We start from the raw sequence: 17,735 nt of genomic DNA on the forward strand, positions 1-17,735 counted from the left end.
TATCCACAGCGGTGTTCCTGACCACAGGCCTTGGCTTCTGCAACAGGCTCCTGAGTAACATCAGACTCTCTCTTGCTCGTAGTGGTGTCCAGAGCCATTAACCAGAAGCAATTTTAAAGTCCTCGTGAACTGCCTGATCCTGTGGCATCAGAACTATTACCCAACTTTGTAAGAGGAGGTGTTGGCAGTTCTACTCCCTTCTTACAGCTTCTCAGCAGTTTTACTGGAGGCGTATCTTAGAGATGTCTGTTAAACTCAGTCCTAAATAAAACTTCTAGCTGGGAACTTCCAGTCCTTAGGAAACATCTTTGTAGTCAAACTGTTTGATGTATGAGACCTCTCCTGCACTCGTGTCACTAGAAGCAATAGATAAACAACACCCCATGGAGAGAACATACTGGAATTCAGTTTTGATAGTGAGTTATTAACAATTCCTGACACTGTCATGCTGAAAGTATGCATCAGAGGAAGAGAAAACTAGAAAAATACAGTGGTTAGGTGACCTTAAACATGTTAATAATTTGTAAATCAGAAGATTTGCCTGATCTGGTGGGAGATGTCCCTGCCTATAGTGGGGGGGTTGGAACTAGATGATCTTTAAGGTCCCTTCCAACCCTGACAATTCTATGAGTCTCCATTAACCCAGGCTGATACTGAAAAGCTTCCTGCTCCACTGAAGTAACAAGAAAACTGACAACATATAGGGGGAAATTTATCTGACTCAGTAGGTCATCAGCTAACACTACAGACTGAAAGAACATAATTAAACTATAAGAATACATTTCCTATACATTAGTTGTATATAGTTGGCCTTCAGTACATTGCCACTTTAATTTACTATTAATGTCATATGAAATAAAACACAGATGAAAGAACAATGAAATATAGTAATTTCAGCTGGCTCAGTACTACATTTACAGGAAAGATCCAAAAGAAACAAAAGACATCTCAAGCATGACATCTAAAGAAGGGGCCGGAAGCTGCCACATCCATCCTCTTCAACTATGAAAGCACAACTGCTTTTCCCAGAAATTCTAGGATAATTATTGAATAATGTGGAAAGAATACCTGCTGACCCCATTGTGGACCTGAAATCTAATGTTCTTAGCTGTTCAACCATAATGAAACTCAGTTTTAAGTGTATACTGTTTTACATTTCCATATGTATATATATACACACATACACAGAGAAGTATAAAAGCACAGCAAACAGAGATAGCTGCACAGTTTACATTTCCTACTCTACCTATCATCCAATACACAGATACCTGTGGTATAATTGGTTAAATCAGAGGCCTTCTTACAACAGTTGAACTTAATATTGCTTCATATACCTTATGAGCTGGCACAGAGCACTACAGCAACCAAACTAACCTCCAAAGAGATCCACTTCAGCAGTGGGAGCAGGAACAGTTGTAACTGTAGGAGCAGCAGCAGCAGCAGCAGCAGCTGTAGTAGTTGTAGTATCAGTTGTTGCAGCAGTAGTTGCACTAGGCTCTGGGGCAAATGGATCTGAAATCTGTGGCTCAGGAGTAACACCAGAAAGTGCAGCCAGATTATCTATATGCAACCATGTAAAGAACAAACAGGATAGGTAAGGGGAGGAGAGAGAGAGACCACAATGACTCAACTCCAGAAAGGTGGAGCGTTTAATAAGGAGTCTTAACTTTCAAATGCCTTAGAAATCAAAAATACTACTCACCCTCTCCTCCCAAGAGGTCTAGTGATTGTCCATTAAAATGACAGCAGAATAAAGAAACACACTGATTAGAAGAACTGCCAGATTGAAGATGTTAATTAGCCATATGTTCATATCTAGGTTAAATATAATTTCTGCACTTGATTTTTCTGACATTCAAGAAGTTGTTGTAACATGACAAAGCTCATTCTGTTTAATACCTCTACTCAAAAGAGAACCAGTACAGAAGTTCAAGTATTTGATAAGTTCCTTAATATCTAATCACAAAGTGTTATTCATCAATTCTTTTTAACAGAGCTGGTGTTCTTTTCTTAAACTGTAACAGAGAAAACGAAGTAAGGGTTGACAGGAAGGTCTCCTACCTTTCACTACCCCAGGGTAAAGCCAAGAACCACTTATTTAGAAGCTCAATACACCACTATGCTAGCTCTTTCCTGCATTCGGCTTAGCAGTGTGAGAGTAAGACCAGAAGTAGGAGACTTCTTTGAGGTTTATGAGCAGCTAACATACCCCTCCCCACCCTGAGAACACTTAAAATTTTAAATACAAGTTCCAGGGCCTGACAGCACACAGATTCAAGATTTTCACCAAGTAAAAGCATACATGGGACCCCCAATGAACCCCAATGCAAGTACAGTAAATTGTCATAGTCGAAGCTTATTTAAATCAGTGAGCTATTAGCAGAACATACTCAGATACCAAAGAGAATCTCAAGTTGCAAATAGACCAAAGTAGTCAGAAAGCAGTCATAATCGACATTACAGTCATTAAAAGCAGACAGACTTCAGCCTCCTGTTCTGACAAAGTAAGCTATTGTGATCCACTCATCAGCCCCAGTACCTTCAAAAAACTGGCACTAAATCCAGGGTATTCCAGCAACAAGAAGAGTGCAAATACAGTGTTAAGTTACTTCAGGATACTATACATGGCATCCCTACTGCTCCAAGCATTTTTTGAGAGCCAGAAAAGGCTGTGGTTCTTGTACTTAAAAACACTTGTCTAGCAAAAAAAGAAAAAAAAAAAAGAAAAAAAAAGAGCAGCTTGTCTTTGAAAGCTTTTCTTGCATTTGTGATAGAACAAGCGCACTATCAGAAACAACCACCTCTGTTAACACTTGCTATGAGGGGCATGAAAGATTGACAGTAGAAGCAGGTTGGTTCTGCTCCAACTTCGCTTCTTTAAGTCAACTGTTTCTGGAAGCTGATAAAGCATCTTTAATGACAGACTTTCCTACAATTTTATGCCCTCTGAGATCAGCCAGATTTGAGCTCAAAGACAGAGGAAGCTTTGCCTACATGGAAAACAACTATAAGCCGTAAAAACCTCTGAAAACTAACCAGTTTGGCCTATTACATTTTTGTACTGCAGTCAAAATAGTCTGAGCTCAACAGCTACCTATTTACTAACCAGTTTCTCCTAGATTCATTGTACATGCAAAAGGGTCACAGGTTTATCTGATCCAAACTGAACACCAAACACAGAATTCAGATGCTTTACTATGCGTAAGTATGTAAAATGCAAAATACTTTTGAGCGAGCCCAGCTTCATCTCCAGGACTTTACCTTGTTTAACAACACTCGTTAAACAGGCACCGAGAAACCACACTAGGTATTTTTGTAATTGGTTGCTTGAGAGCTCTACTTGAGACTAACTGCACAGGCTGAGGTAAGTCAAAACACTGTTGTGAAAGAGCCTAACAGTATATTAAAAATGCAGCACTCTGGTATCTCATTACTGCACACCAGGTAGACATCTCGGAGCTACTCTTGAAATAAGCGACTGCTGGCAAACTTTTACCTTCTAATAGCTTATTCTTCAATGCATTTTTGTTACCTAGTTATGTTATAGATCACAATACAGTGAAATTACAATTATCTAGCATGACAATCTACACTCACTCTTAGTATGGGAAGGTTTAAAAACAATGCTTTATTGTATACTAACATTAAAGTAACAGTATAATAAGCAAATCCATATTACAAGGCACACTGCAAGGTAGTTCTGATCAAAATTCTAGTCGATTTGCTTTTACATTCAAGATTCAGACCTCATGAGTATGGAGAATTTGATTTCCTGTATTTTTTGTAATGCTACAGTCTACTCTGTCTGCCCAATGCAGTACATGCCACAGGCAATTTACTACCCTATTACTCCCGTTAGCACAGAAGTGTAGATTTCCACATTATAGTTCATTTGCCAGATAACTTACATTGTATTCAGATATACAGTAGATATACAACAATATACTGTATATGCCACTAAATACACAGTGTACTATACCTAATACACAGTATATGCCAGAATACACAGAATTTATACTGCCAGGGAGACAGAGAGCAGGATTATTTGCTGGTGACATGTATTCCTGAGGTTTATATGACATTTAAAGTTCCAATTTGATGCTGCATCTTTAAGTATTTGATCTTCATGTTTCCCTAGCTATTCTGAACTGCAGCAATTCTTTCAGCTTCCCTTCTACTTCTTTCTCCTGAGTTCCCACCACGTTAATTTGCTGTGAGCCAGAAGAGTTTTGAAGATAAGGAAGAAGCTCAAGTAAGAGGGAGGCACTGTTACACACCCTCCCAAAAGTCCTGGATGAAAGCAAGGTCACCTTGTCCAGCCTCCTGCTCAGAACCTTATGCCCAACATCAGCTCAGGGCAGTCACAGCCTTGTCTAGTCAGGTCTTGAGAAATCCCCAGGAATGGAATGTCCCATCAGTCTCTAACGCTACAATCTATAGTTATTGTTTTTCATTATAACTGACCATCATTTCCAAGAAAATTTTGCCTCTGCTCTGTAACTCTCTTTAAGTAGTTACAGGCCACTATTAGAAGTCTTTTTAGCCTCCTCTTTGATAAATGACAGAGGCCCAGCTCCCTGAAGCTCTCTCTGCAGAGATGTGCTCTAGATCCCCAGAGCCCTGGTAGCCCTCTGCCAAGCCCCAAGCCCAGAACTAAATGCAGTTTCTCTTGAGGCTTCACCTTCACTGATTAGAAGGCTCTGTAGCACCTTTGAGACCATACAATTTATAATAATGACTACTAGCTTCATCCTGCATATTTAGTTTGAATAAGTAAATAAAACTCCCAACCCTTAACACGAGCTCAAAGGTTTTCTCATTACCAGATGAAACATTAATGGCTACTTCAGTATTTTCACAAAAAAAACCATTTCAGTTCTCAATTTATGCATGTCTGACATGGTGTTTGGCAACTATTTAGGAAAGTTTTAAAAAAGAAAAACAAACAAACAAACCAGCAAGATTCCAGTGCAGTAGCATGTCATCATACTTGGACTCCTACCACCAGTAATGGGCAAAAACTTGAAGCTTACTAAGTTTCCAAAATGCTATTCTGAAAGATAAGACTGAAGTATACTTGATGAGGTTAGCAATAATCCTTGCCAAAGGAAAAGAAGTTAGCTGTCCTTTTCCACTGTCGAATTAGAGGACTAGATGCATTACTAGTCAATTTTCAAGTTTTCAGTAATTCAGAAGAATAAAACCATCTAAGTTTGAAAACTACAGATGATTTGTCCAAAAAAGCAAAGCCAAAAAACCCAAATAAATCAGCTTTCAATTGCAATTTTAATCAATATTTTACAACATTAATGCCTATTTACTCTGCCTAAGTGAGCAACTGCTTAAAAAAGTTAGCTGAGAGGCCTGAGCTCTTCTAAACATCTCAAAAGTTGTGTTGCAGTACTTGGCAGTAACACAGTAAGACAAATAGGATGCAGTCAAGAACTGCAGAATAATTAGTCCCGGACATCCTAGAACAGATGACTCTGGTTTTGCTTTCTGAGTAAGATTACATTTCGTTAATAAAACTGACATATCTGAAAAAAAAAAATTCAAGAGATTAAATAGGAATATGCAAAACACGGTCTGCATGACAGCCACAGCTATCCTCTTCTAATGAAGTGGCTGAAATACAATGTCATCTTTAACGAACTAAAGCTAGGAACAGAAACAGGGAATGAAGAAGACACTAGCATCCAGTATTAGCATTCATAGCAGAGTCAGAATGACTGAGTGTAGCATTCCAGGCTGATGAGGTCATTAAGCTGCCACACAAGGGAAGACCTCTTAAGATTACACTGCAGTGGGTTTACAACTACATAAGGTAAATCACATTTACTGGCCTAATTCCTTGTATTCACAGGACAGCAGTGAAAACTGCCTGCATTTATTGCAGTCCTCTTCAGATCACCAGCTGCCAGTGTTGCCTGGAACAGACTCAGTTCACCACGGAGCTGGTTAGGTATTCCTATTTGAAAGCTCTCAGCCCTCTATTATATTTTCATATTATTATTTGAAGTAGACAAGGAAGATTTAATAAAAGTATATTCAGGGTTGTCAGAGGCAATCACACTTGCAACAGAATATACTGGCCACCATTAGTTTTACATGCCTTTTTGTCTTAAAAAATGTGTTTTTGATCCTCCTCCTACTGATCTGTGGGCTTTGCTGTATGAACAGAAGAACTGATTTCCGCCCTCACCTTGCTGATAAGCACATGAGCACTTCCAGTTCTCCTGTTTTCAAGTGCCTACACCCTACCTGATCACCTTCAGTCATCCCCTTCTTGCTCACTTTTAGTCACATAATCCTGGCTCCCCCTAGATTTGCAGCCAGACCTTTATAAGCAGCTTATACTATTATGCATATCCCTGGAAAAAGGAGTAGCCTTTGTGCTGCGAAGGGAGGATGCCTGACTGTCAGGTCAGCAGAAGGCTGGGAGAGAGCTGGGAACATCTTGTGCTAGCGGAGAAAGAGCCAGGTTTCAGTTCAGTCAGGCAAAGAAGATGGAGACTGCAAGAAGAGACGCTGACAGTGAGGTTTCTCTACCTCCCCATGAAGTGGCTCCAGCAGGGGCTGCTGGAGCTGCCTGCCCAGTAGCAGCAAAATCTGGCTGGAGATCCAGAAGGTCACTGGATGGTTTGGAAGAGCTGCCAAGGAAAGGAAGAGAGACATGAAATACTGGAGGAATTCATCCATTTTTATCAAGTTCAAAAAAAAGAAAAATCATGAGTGGATTGTAGGAACTACCCTTAGTTTGGACAACTAATGAAGCTATTGAGAGGTACATATTCTTTTAGGCCTTAGAATTAGAGGAGTGGCCATAAACATCTCTACTGCAGTTAAGAGCCAAGAACACATTACATCCTGGGATGGGAACTTAACTTCCTTCCCTTACTTCATGACATTGTAACAGATGTACGAGACTTTTATGATTCTTAAAAAAGCAACCAAACCAACCAAAATCCCCAAATCAAAAATCAGAATTCCAGGTGGTCCCCAAGAACAGGGCAAATAACTGCTGCAACTGAAAACAGCACCATTCTACTTTAATATTTCATTGTGCCATGTCAGAAAGCAAAAAACCTGCATTTGCAGGCAACAAACAGGCATTAGGTAGAAGAGAGTTAGTAAAATTTCTACAGCTTAAGCGAGCCAGATATTTGCTTAGGAAACAAGGTCTTGTTCATTTAGAACTTTAAAATAATAAACAATAGAAGATCTTTCTTCAGTGAAGTACTTCATCTGACATTTAATGGAAGTTAGTTATGTCTTCAGACTTCAAGCTTTGAGCTTTACATGCCTAGACTTCTTTAATTTCTCCTCATTACAATAAGCAACAGTGGTTTGCTCTAGTTTTGACTTGAAAGCAAGGTTCAGATTTTCTCACTGGCCAAGTATTTTTTTTAACCTCTAAAAGTTCATTATTTTTGTACTTCATTAGTTGATTCGAACAGCAAGAAAAAAGAATCTTATTTCAGCAGTTTCAGAAACAGAATACTGAAGGTCAGCAAAGACTGCTTCAGATTTGCACATTACTTCAGTCTATTCAGTTAGAGGTCTACGTTGAGAATGGCACAATATCACTACTATGCCAAAAACAAATCAGAGTAGCCACAGTTATTTTTTTTTTTCTTGTGTGTGTTAGAGCTTGTTTGTGTTCTATACCAGAAGAATCATGCATCCCATTCAATACTGATGTACACTAGCGGCCAAGTAAGCAAAGTCTTGGAGGCAAGACTCCTGTTACAGGCATGACTTTGGCAGCTACATCAAGCTCAGTAACTCAAATATGCTTTTAACTTACCTGACTGGAGCAGCTGTAGAAGAAGTTGCAAAAAGATCAACTGGAGGAGATGTATCAATAGTTTTCGCTGGAGTAGAACTAGGAGATGTAACAGTTGTGGCTGGAGAAGACTAGAGAAATATTTTAAACATATACTCAATCCACCAGCATTTCTCCACAAACAACTCATGCACACATTCACATACTTTAAAAATCCAGTTTTGCCATCAGGTCTTCTTATTGTGAGTTGTTCTCCCCTTTGAAAAAATTTAAGGAAGACTGGGCTAAGTTTTCAAAGGGTAGTGGAGTTGAGAAACTCCAAGGTGATTCCACCTGGCAATGCCTGGCTCGAGAAGAAATGCCTATTGTATTCTCAGCAAGATCCAAGATAATAGTTTGCTCCCCAGCAAACCCCTTCCTCTCAGTTTTAAGATCATCCTGGAGATGGGCGGAACAAAGGTGCTTAGGGACATGGTTTAGTGGTGGACTTGGCAGTGCTAGATTAATGGTTGGAGTCAGTGCTCTTCACAGTCCTTTCCGATTTAAATGATTTGATCATTCTATGAAAGTAATTTTGCAGGTTTATTTCTACATCTGCCAGACTCTTCATTTTGTCCATGAAATGAAATAAGTTTGTCCAGAACAGGACATTGGTGTTCTAACCATAGAAATAGTTAGAAACCAAGTTAAAAGTGTGTATGTAAACCTTCAGACTGAAGACACTTTAAAAAAACATCAACAATGCTAACGATTAAGTCCTTGGGAAGATATAAAAGACAGCTCAGCCAATGATTTCGCTTCATTACCTCCTTCTATTTTGGATAAGGATATCTTAAGTATGGCAAGGGCAGACACCCAGAAGAGTATGGCAACTCTTCTGCACACTTGAAGACTCAAGTTAGCTCAAAGAGTGTAAATTTAATTCTAGAAGATACTACGAGCTTTGTTAGAGCATCTCACATGCTAGAGAGATCCTCTTCTTAGCAAACAAAACCAAGTCGTATGTTTAGCACTGTTTGCTGTTCTGACCATAGTGAGAAAGAACGGCAAATCTGAAATAATTCTTTTCCAAGTTCTGTTACTGCCATCCCATCATCACAACTCTAGCAGGAGATGAGATCTCTCCTCAAAGCTTTACTAATGTTTGAGACTAGAGTGGTCCAAATTCTTCACGTAAATTGGGGAAGAGAAGGTTAACTAAAGTTGCAAGAACCCTTTCCTGAGCCATAATGTCATTTTCACCAACAGCTTCAGTATTGAACAAGTGAGGGTTTTGGTTGTGGGGTTTTTTTTTGTTTTAAAAAGGGCTTTTTGGAAAGGAATTTAAGAGCTTTCACTAGAATGAACCACTGAACTGTCTCCCTCAGATTCAGAAGTTTTCATTGAGATTTTCCTGCACAATGCCCATTATTAGACGCAGAACTATGGCACTTGGCAATGCTTCAGGGATACCAGGAACTACTATTACTAGCAACATAAAGCTCATTAGTTTCTCTGACATTCAAACTAAGTTGGTTTCACTGGTAACTCTTGCTTTAAATTAAGGTAAGCGCTCTCACGAATAAAGGTCAATTATAAAACCAGGTATATCGGATGAAAGTTTTCTTCCTGGCTTTTAACATGAACACGGTTTTTAAGAGTCAGAAGTTCCTCCTAAAATGCTGCAAACGGAGTGAAGAGCTTGGAGAAGAAACAGTACAGAGTAAGTTTCTCACTTATACAGTGACTAAGGAGGGAAAAAGAATTAAAGAAAAAAAATAAGAAGTTGTGATAAAGATATGTGTAACTTCTATGCTTTTACAAAGCATGACCATCAAATCCTGGCAAAGCTGCTTAGCATCCTGCACTGGTATAAGCATGATAGCCCTTAGATCAGCAAAGCATGTTTATAGGGCCATTATTTACAAGGCCATTAAAAGATGCAGTTTTGACCAGGGCCTAGGTCGCAAAGCATAAAAGGAGGATTAGGAGATGGAAATTTAACTCTCTAGGCCCTCAAAGTGTTCTAAACCTTATCACCTGAACAAGAATTTACTAATACAGCAATTCATAGTATTTACCTTGCTCAGAGGAGACGGAGCCCCAGATCTAGGGTGGGGGAAAAAAAAAAAAGAGGTTTTCAGATAAGTAAACTTTTGGAAACTATGTTTCTGGTCATCAAAATTCCTGCAAAAGGACCAAAAACTAAACAGGACAGCTTTCTGAAGATATCAACAATTTCATACCCTCCTCATTTTTCAAACTTCCATGTGCCCCTCTAGATAGGGAATGCAAATTTTCACTTCAAATCTGAAATTAATCTTTTAAGCTAACTGGTACCACAGGATTATTTTGCCTTTTACATAAGCTCTGGAGGAAAGGCAGAGATGCATGCAAATATCTTGCTTTTGGGCCTACAGGAGCTGGCAGGAAAGAGTTGTTGGGGCAAGAGGCCACCATATTACAAAATCATGCAACAGCAGCAGAATAACATCAATATGGGAGCCATTATCTAATATAAGTCTTCTGAGGACGTGTTGTGAATTTTCAAAGTCTACCGCTCTTTTAAAGCAAGTCAGTCACTTTAAAACGATATTTAAAAGTATGGAAAAAGTTAGCTGCAAAGTCCAAGTCGAAAGTTCTCCCACATGCAAGAAAATCATACTAACCCTAACCAACAGAGCCTTACTCATATGTTAAAGTATACATCAGTGCATCTGTTAACTTTCATTATTATGAGGTATGAGAATACTGCCACGTATTTTTAGAGCTGCTTTGATCTCAGAGATTAAAGGAGGAGTTGAATTTAAAACTGAGCTGCACCAGTATTGAGCCAGCATCCATCCTACAGAGGTTACTTCAACTGGATAGGGAGCTGTAGAACTGATTAGAACACCTGGAGCTATGACAGAAGTGACCAAAAATAACTTAATGACTATACAGAAAAGCAAGCAATAGTTTGAGTATAATTTTAAAAAGATGTTTAAGTGTTCAAGCCGTGTTAAAATAAAAACAACCATGCCTGCATGCAATTGATATATAAATATATGTACTTACCCTTCACTAAATTGCAAGGAAAGCAACAATAAAAGAGAAAATACAAGTTTAGCTTAATCCTTCCTAGACTTAGCCATGACAAGTATCTAGTAAGAAGATGCAAAGCCATTAGAAAACAACTAAATTTTACTTCACTTTGTAAAGTCTCTAGCTTCTTGGTGTGTTGCTTCCCTCCACACTCCAGTAAGAAAACAAAAGTTACCATTAAGAAAACTTTGTAAAGGGAAAGGAAAAGCCTAGCCTTACCACATCTTATTTTCCAGCTAAGTGAGAAAAGGAGGCTGGGGGAGGCAAACCTAAACATCAGCTAGTCTCACATTGTTACTACAGTGACTTGATACACGGTACAACATATATACCTACTTGTTGCCAGGTTTTTTTCCTTCCAGTGAGTTTAGATGTTGCTCAAGGGTCTCCATGAGACTGCTAGGAGCCTTGAAAGCAAAGAGAAAGATACACTTCTAGACACATGGCACTGACCTAACAATACTTTGAAATCCAGCACCAACCTCCCCAAGGTCCACCATATGCGTGCTCATTCTGTTGTTTTATTTATGCCACTGTGAAAATACTAGATTTCCATGCTAGAAATATTCAGGCAAAGACAGCTTTTGAAAGATAATAACGTGTCGATATTTACAGAGAGAAAACATGTACCTCTACTAAACAGCATCTGAAGCCTAAATCCAGGATGTGCTGCTTATCATCCTTTGAGACAGTGTTAAACATTGACAACAGCACAGGCATCCACAGAGATAATTTTAAGAGTAATGTGTTCAACATCATCTTTTCAGTTTTGCTTCTAGTCAGACCTCCAACACCTATTTCACGATCAGAGAGTTAGATAATATTTGCCATCTAAATGGGACAAATTAGAAGTCCTTTCCAATGCCCCTCAAAGCAGCTACCTTTCCTTCAAGACTCCCAACCTTAGAGCTGTTTCTTCTCAAAAAGGTAGCCAGGCACAGGTTACCGAGCCCAGCAGCTAATTCAAAACTTAGAAAGACATCTATGAAAATGAAGCTTTTTCAAGTCTCTCTGATCTTAGGTTTTATTTTAAGCAACTTTTTTGTGGTCAGGCAATACCTCCAGGCATGCACTTGCTGTTTGAATAATAGATGGGAAAAGTAGTTGTAAATACAAATGACAGAGTGCTTAGCTACTTCAATATAAAAATAGAGTCCAGATAAGTAGAATCCTAGAAGATCAACAAGCAAGGAGGAAACCCTTGAGATGGAGTAGTTTATTTAAGTGTTTCATCAGGGTTACCAGTTCATCAATGGTACAGTCTTTAAATGGGGAGTTCTCTTTATCAGTATCTTTAAAATCAACCACAATTCCCGACAGCAATACCTACAATGTTTTTTATAAACAATGTCTTTAATTTCAGGACATATATCTGCTTGAAAAAAAAAGTCAGCTTGCGATGCTTGAAAACAGGCTATCCCTTGCTCCTGTCTAGAGCATGCTGAAAACCACCTGGCTGGCAAAGTCAGATGTTTCAGGATGCTTAGCACCTGTTAGTACCAATGCACAGCTAAATGTACTTATACTGTCTCCATATTAATTTTGGCATCAAAAGTGAGCAGTAAGGTAACGTAACACAGGCAGAAATTTAAAATGCTCAAAAAAATCCTTAAACAATGGCTTGAGTTTAAATATGCCTCAAGTACATAAGCACTGCAGAAACATCTTTACCATTGCTTCTTTTATAGACACGTTCATTCCTTTTCAACTAATTTGAGCACAAGAAATAACGTGGTTAAACACAAGTGACTTAGTTATAAGAATTCTCCAGCAGCAAGAAAAAGGTAAGCAAACTCCAACAAACAGACTTCTACTCATTCAAAAAGGCTACAGGATAAGACACAACTTGTGCCTAGTTAAAACACGAAAGCAGAAAGCTATGTTAAAATATAATCTTTTTTTAAAAAAATTCCATTATTTTCTGTTACCAGTTATCTCTACACACTTAAAATACATTTCCAATATACTATTTACAGGTTTCTTAAAAGCCTAGAGGGTAATATGAAAATCATTATTAAAAAAAAATTCACAGAGGAAGATTCAGAAAATTTCTAACTAGATGCAATGGTTCAGAAATTATATATTGTTTGATGTCTAATTTGCAACATTGAACATTGCTTTATTTCTTCTAGGTACTGCTTCAATATTAGACTAATCTATCAGTCAGCATCATAGTGGGACCTTAGATATGGGTTGCCCACTAGCTCTTTGGGGCAAAACTGCCGTACTTCAGAATTGCTAATAAACAAAAATGAGCCAAGCTCTTCAGCTGCCCAGATGACTCCTCAGCCTCCAAACCCTTGCAGCCAAACTACAAAGCCCAAAGATGACAGCTATCCACTTGTATTTCAGTACTGTGACCACTTGGCTGGATTTACCGAGTACATGCACACATCAAGTATCAACACAACCAACTTACTGTGGAATACTACTAACTCTCACCTTGGCTTGCTTTAGGAATTTAGGTATACTGTTGATATTACATGCAATTATATATTACTCGTTAGCTGAAATTCAGTTTGATTATTCACCTTTTATTTATTTCTCACTGAAATACACTGATAAGATCTTATACGCAATCTGCAGCACGTTGCCGATTAGCCTTAGCAAGTGGGTCCCAAGCAGCCTTTGGGAGAATACAGCTAAGAGGGACCTCTGAACAGCTCAGGTGGTTGCACTAGATGATCATTATAGACCTCTTCTTTTCAAAGGAGCTATTTTATCGTATTTTTAAGTGTTGGCACATGAGGTGAAAGGGACCCTTCTAGTAGCAGTAACAAAGGTGAACTAACCAAGTTTGCCAATGACACCAAGCTATGTGGGGTGACTGACACGCTGGAGGGAGGAATGCCATCCAGAGGGACCTCAACAGGCTGGAGAGGTGGGCCCAGGTGGACCTCATGAAGTTCAACAAGACCAAGTGCAAGGTTCTCCATATGTGTCGAGGCAATTCGTAGCACTGAAACAGGCTGGGCAGTGATTGGCTTGATAGCCGCCTTGAAGAAAAGGACTTGCCGGTGCTGGTGGACGAGAAGCTCAACATGAGCCGTCAGTGTGCACTTGCAGTCCAGAAAGCCAATCGTGTCCTGTGCTGCATCAGGAGATGCGTGGCCAGAAGGTCGAGGGAGGTGATGCTCCCCCTCTACTCCACTCTTGTGAGACCTCACCTGGAGTACGGCATCCAGTTCTGGAGCCCACAGCACAAGAAAGATCTGGACGTGCTGGAGCGTGTCCAGAGAAGGGCCACGAGGATGATCAGAGGGCTGGAGCACCTCTCCTATGAAGACAGACTGAGAGAGTTGGGGCTGTTCAGTCTGCAGAAAAGAAGGCTCTGAGGAGACCTTATTGTGGCCTTCCAGTATCTCAAGGGGGCCTACAAGAAAGCTGGGGAGGGGCTTTTTAGGATATTGGGTAGTGGTAGGACTAGGGGGAATGGATTAAAGCCAGAGATGGATCGGTTCAGATTGGACGTTAGGAAGAAGTTCTTTCCCATGAGGGTGGTGAGACACTGGCACAGGTTGCCCAGAGAGGTGGTGGAAGCCCCATCCCTGGAAGTTTTTAAGGCCAGGCTGGATGGGGCTCTGAGCAGCCTGATCTAGTGGGGGATGTCCCTGCCCATGGCAGGGGGGTTGGAACTAGATGATCTTTAAGGTCCCTTCCAACCCTGACAATTCTATGATTCTAAGTGCAACACTGCCTGATGCCGCAGCATAGGGCTTGTGGGGTCCCATCAGGCAGCCTTAGCCTTTCCAGCAGGCTGATGGAACACAAGCAGAAGGAGATCAAAGCGCTACAGGAAAATATAAAGCATATTTCATTAACTGAGTTTAAAGTGAGTTCTTCTAGTTCAAGGACTTAGTTCATGACTCACTGGACCTTGTCGAACAAGGCCCTGAGGTACAGTTAGGTGAACATACTACCTCAGGTATTTCAGAATTGGGTTTGGTATTCCACACACTGCTAGAAATCTGAGTTTTCCTCTGCTGAAAAAGTGGCCAAACTTCTTAACTCCATAGCATCTGATACCCAAAAAGATTAAAACTCTCCACCTTCACATCATGCCTCACTTTCAACATTTTTAACTGCTTTTTCGACCAAAGGAACCACTATTCTGATGCTGATTTAAACCAAATTTTCAGGGCACTTTCAAAAAACTACACATTCATAGGTTATGAACACTTATGATTTACAACAGTTTGCACTGCTCTTCTGTTCCAATTTTATTGGCATCAAAACTGCCATGAGTGAACTTTTCAGTATGGATCTCTTCCTCCAAGTAAACATCCTTCTCACATTAAACACAAAGCCAGGCACCCGGGTCAATTTGCAAGAGATACTGAAAATGAACCAGCACAATAGAATTTAAGCTGCTACACCATAAGTGAATTTTGATGTTAAAAGCTTTGATGCATACTGACAGAGAAGTTCAATAATCAAATCACAACAATCCAACTTCTGCATTTAAACTTCAAGCTCGCTGTACCTAGATCAAGATAGTAGTGCTAATGCTGCTCTGAATTTCATCTCTGGACCAAGACTGTGTCAGGTAGAGGTTACAAAGCAAGTCACACCACAATCTCTATGCGGTCTGTCATCAAAAATAAACTTGAGCTACAAGCTGTGAAAATCTGTCCTTTAGCAAGAAAAGAGCAAAATAGTCTATCCTTCAACTATAGGTCAGAAGTCATCATGAAAGACATTATTTTTGTTATATCTGTCTTCAAAAATAATTTTGGGCAGTTGTTTTTTGAAAGTTTAGAGGGCTTTAAAATCTTAGGTGGTATGACTTCTTACCAACATTTACATTCCTGGTGTGCTTCCTCACTACTAACTTTTAGTTACTATACAGATCAAGAAAGACTGCGAGAGAAGCTTACCTGTGTAAGATCAGGGATATCACCTTTGTCAATTCCAACTTGCTGTGGATATAAAAAAGGCAAAACGTAAGTGTGTTACTCCACTGCAGCAGGCACCAATTTTGGTTAGAACTCTGGTATGCTCTTCAAGCTATAAATGCACTTTATCTTTAGAAAGAGACTAGAAAATTAGCAAGGGCAGATGCTCATCTTGCCAATAGCTATGCTCAACAACCTGCATAAGTCCTTTTCCTTTCTTTTTTTTTTTTTTTTTTTAAAAAAGGCAGTTCCACTCAGATAAAGTTCTTACTCCATACGACAAGTCAGGCAAGGCTTTCTGGTCACACACTGCTGTCTCAGAGGACAGCGTTATTGAACTGCCACACACATACTGATACCTGACTATTCTAATGAAGTTCTCTGAAACACAGTCAGTGAGCAAATTCTAGAAAATATCACTTAAAAAAAATGCTAAAGCTCACATCACTGTGTTGTTCCACCTTTCTCTCCTAACATTTCAAACACAGCAAGATGAGGTCCAAGTCTGCAATCTTCTACTGGCTGTTCTCTTGCTTCACTATGACTCTTCAAAGTGCCTGTTGGTTTCACTTTTGCAGAAGAACAAATTCCAGTGCACCTAGTAATCCTGAAGCACAGTCACTATATCTGTCCTGCAAAGGTGACCTATAGGTGTCTGAAGTACTTCACTACCTCAAGTTCAACATTTATATCAGACATCACATGTCATTCAGGAGTCTAGTAAGGCTTCTTCATAAATAGCTGAGTAAATTAGCAAAGAAACAGACTTCTTACTCAGCTCATTACTGCTGTCCATTATTATGAAGCATGAAACAAGGAAAATGTGCATCTTGTGCCAGGGAATCAACCACCACAAATGAGAGCCCAGCAAAAGAGTTAATTAACCATGTAATATTTGTATTATCCACATAAGAGGATGAAAACAAGGATCAAAACCAGGAAAATCTGATATCCGAGTTAGCTTGTAGCTGGCTGCAAAGACTTAAAAAGCAGACTTATAAAATCATTATGCTTTTATTCCTAATTGCTGTATCTTCCTCTACTTCCTCTAAAGTTCAACCTTGTTCTAGAAGCCTGCATTTACTACAGCATTTCCAGGAAATATTGATATGTCATGTATTATGTCACCAGCAAAGTTGAGGCTGGCTGCACAGCAGAGACATGTGCAGGAAGTCATAAGCAGGGCTTAACTACTTCAAGAAGAGCTGAACAAGCAGATTCAGAAACTTCTGTTCCATCTCACATTTATAAACAGTGAGTCAGATGCAATTAATATTTTATACTGGTGCTAAAAAATTCACAAAACACTTAAGTACCAGACTCCAGAAGAATGGAAGTCACTTACCTCTGCAACTTTAAGAAACTCTGATACTCTGGTCATTCGAGTAAGAAATCGTTTGTAGATTTCAAGAGCATCTTTACATTGTCCCTTTTTCATTTCAAAAAATTTCTCTAGAGAAATAATTTGGCAAATTTCAGTTAAGATATCTCACATTGGGTCTGTATTCATCATAGAATCATAGAATGTTAGGGGCTGGAAGGGACCTCTAGTGATCATCTAGTCCAACCCCCCTGCCAGAGCAGGATCCCCTAGGGCGATCGTGCCCAGGTGGTTTTTGAAAGTCTTCAGAGAAGGAGACTCCACAACCTCTCTGGGCAGCCTGTTCCAGTGGTCCATCACCCTCACAGTAAAGAAGTTTCTCCTCATGTTGAGGTGGAACTTCCTGTGTCCTAACTTAAACCCATTATTCCTTGTTCTATTGCTGGGCACCACTGAGAAGAGATTGTCCCCTTCCTCTTGACACTCTCCCCTCAGATATTTATATATGTTAATAAGGTCCCCTCTCAGCCATCTCCTTTCAAGGCTAAACTGCCCCAGTTCTCTCAGTCTCTCCTCATAGGAGAGATGTTCAAGTCCCTTAATCATCCTCGCAGCTCTCTGCTGGATGCTCTCCAGCAGGTCTCTCTTGAATTGGGCAGCCCAAAACTGG

General features: G+C 39.7%; 1 protein-coding gene across 1 annotated transcript in view; it reads right to left on the reverse strand.

The window, feature by feature from the left end:
* SNAP91 (synaptosomal-associated protein, 91kDa) overlaps window positions 1–17,196 on the reverse strand; it is a gene marked incomplete at its 5' end in the record, with an annotated part of 42,478 nt that extends 25,282 nt beyond the window's left edge. The window contains 9 exons of the mRNA XM_009875208.1: window positions 1,375–1,560; window positions 1,703–1,720; window positions 6,550–6,650; window positions 7,808–7,917; window positions 9,847–9,874; window positions 10,823–10,828; window positions 11,186–11,256; window positions 15,727–15,768; window positions 17,090–17,196. Of these exons, the coding sequence (XP_009873510.1) occupies window positions 1,375–1,560; window positions 1,703–1,720; window positions 6,550–6,650; window positions 7,808–7,917; window positions 9,847–9,874; window positions 10,823–10,828; window positions 11,186–11,256; window positions 15,727–15,768; window positions 17,090–17,196 (669 nt within the window). The remainder of the gene's footprint in view (window positions 1–1,374; window positions 1,561–1,702; window positions 1,721–6,549; window positions 6,651–7,807; window positions 7,918–9,846; window positions 9,875–10,822; window positions 10,829–11,185; window positions 11,257–15,726; window positions 15,769–17,089) is intronic.
* Between the last annotated feature and the right edge of the window lie 539 nt (window positions 17,197–17,735).

This window comes from Apaloderma vittatum, unplaced genomic scaffold, assembly GCF_000703405.1.
Source record: "Apaloderma vittatum isolate BGI_N311 unplaced genomic scaffold, ASM70340v1 scaffold19148, whole genome shotgun sequence".
Taxonomy (NCBI): domain Eukaryota; kingdom Metazoa; phylum Chordata; class Aves; order Trogoniformes; family Trogonidae; genus Apaloderma; species Apaloderma vittatum.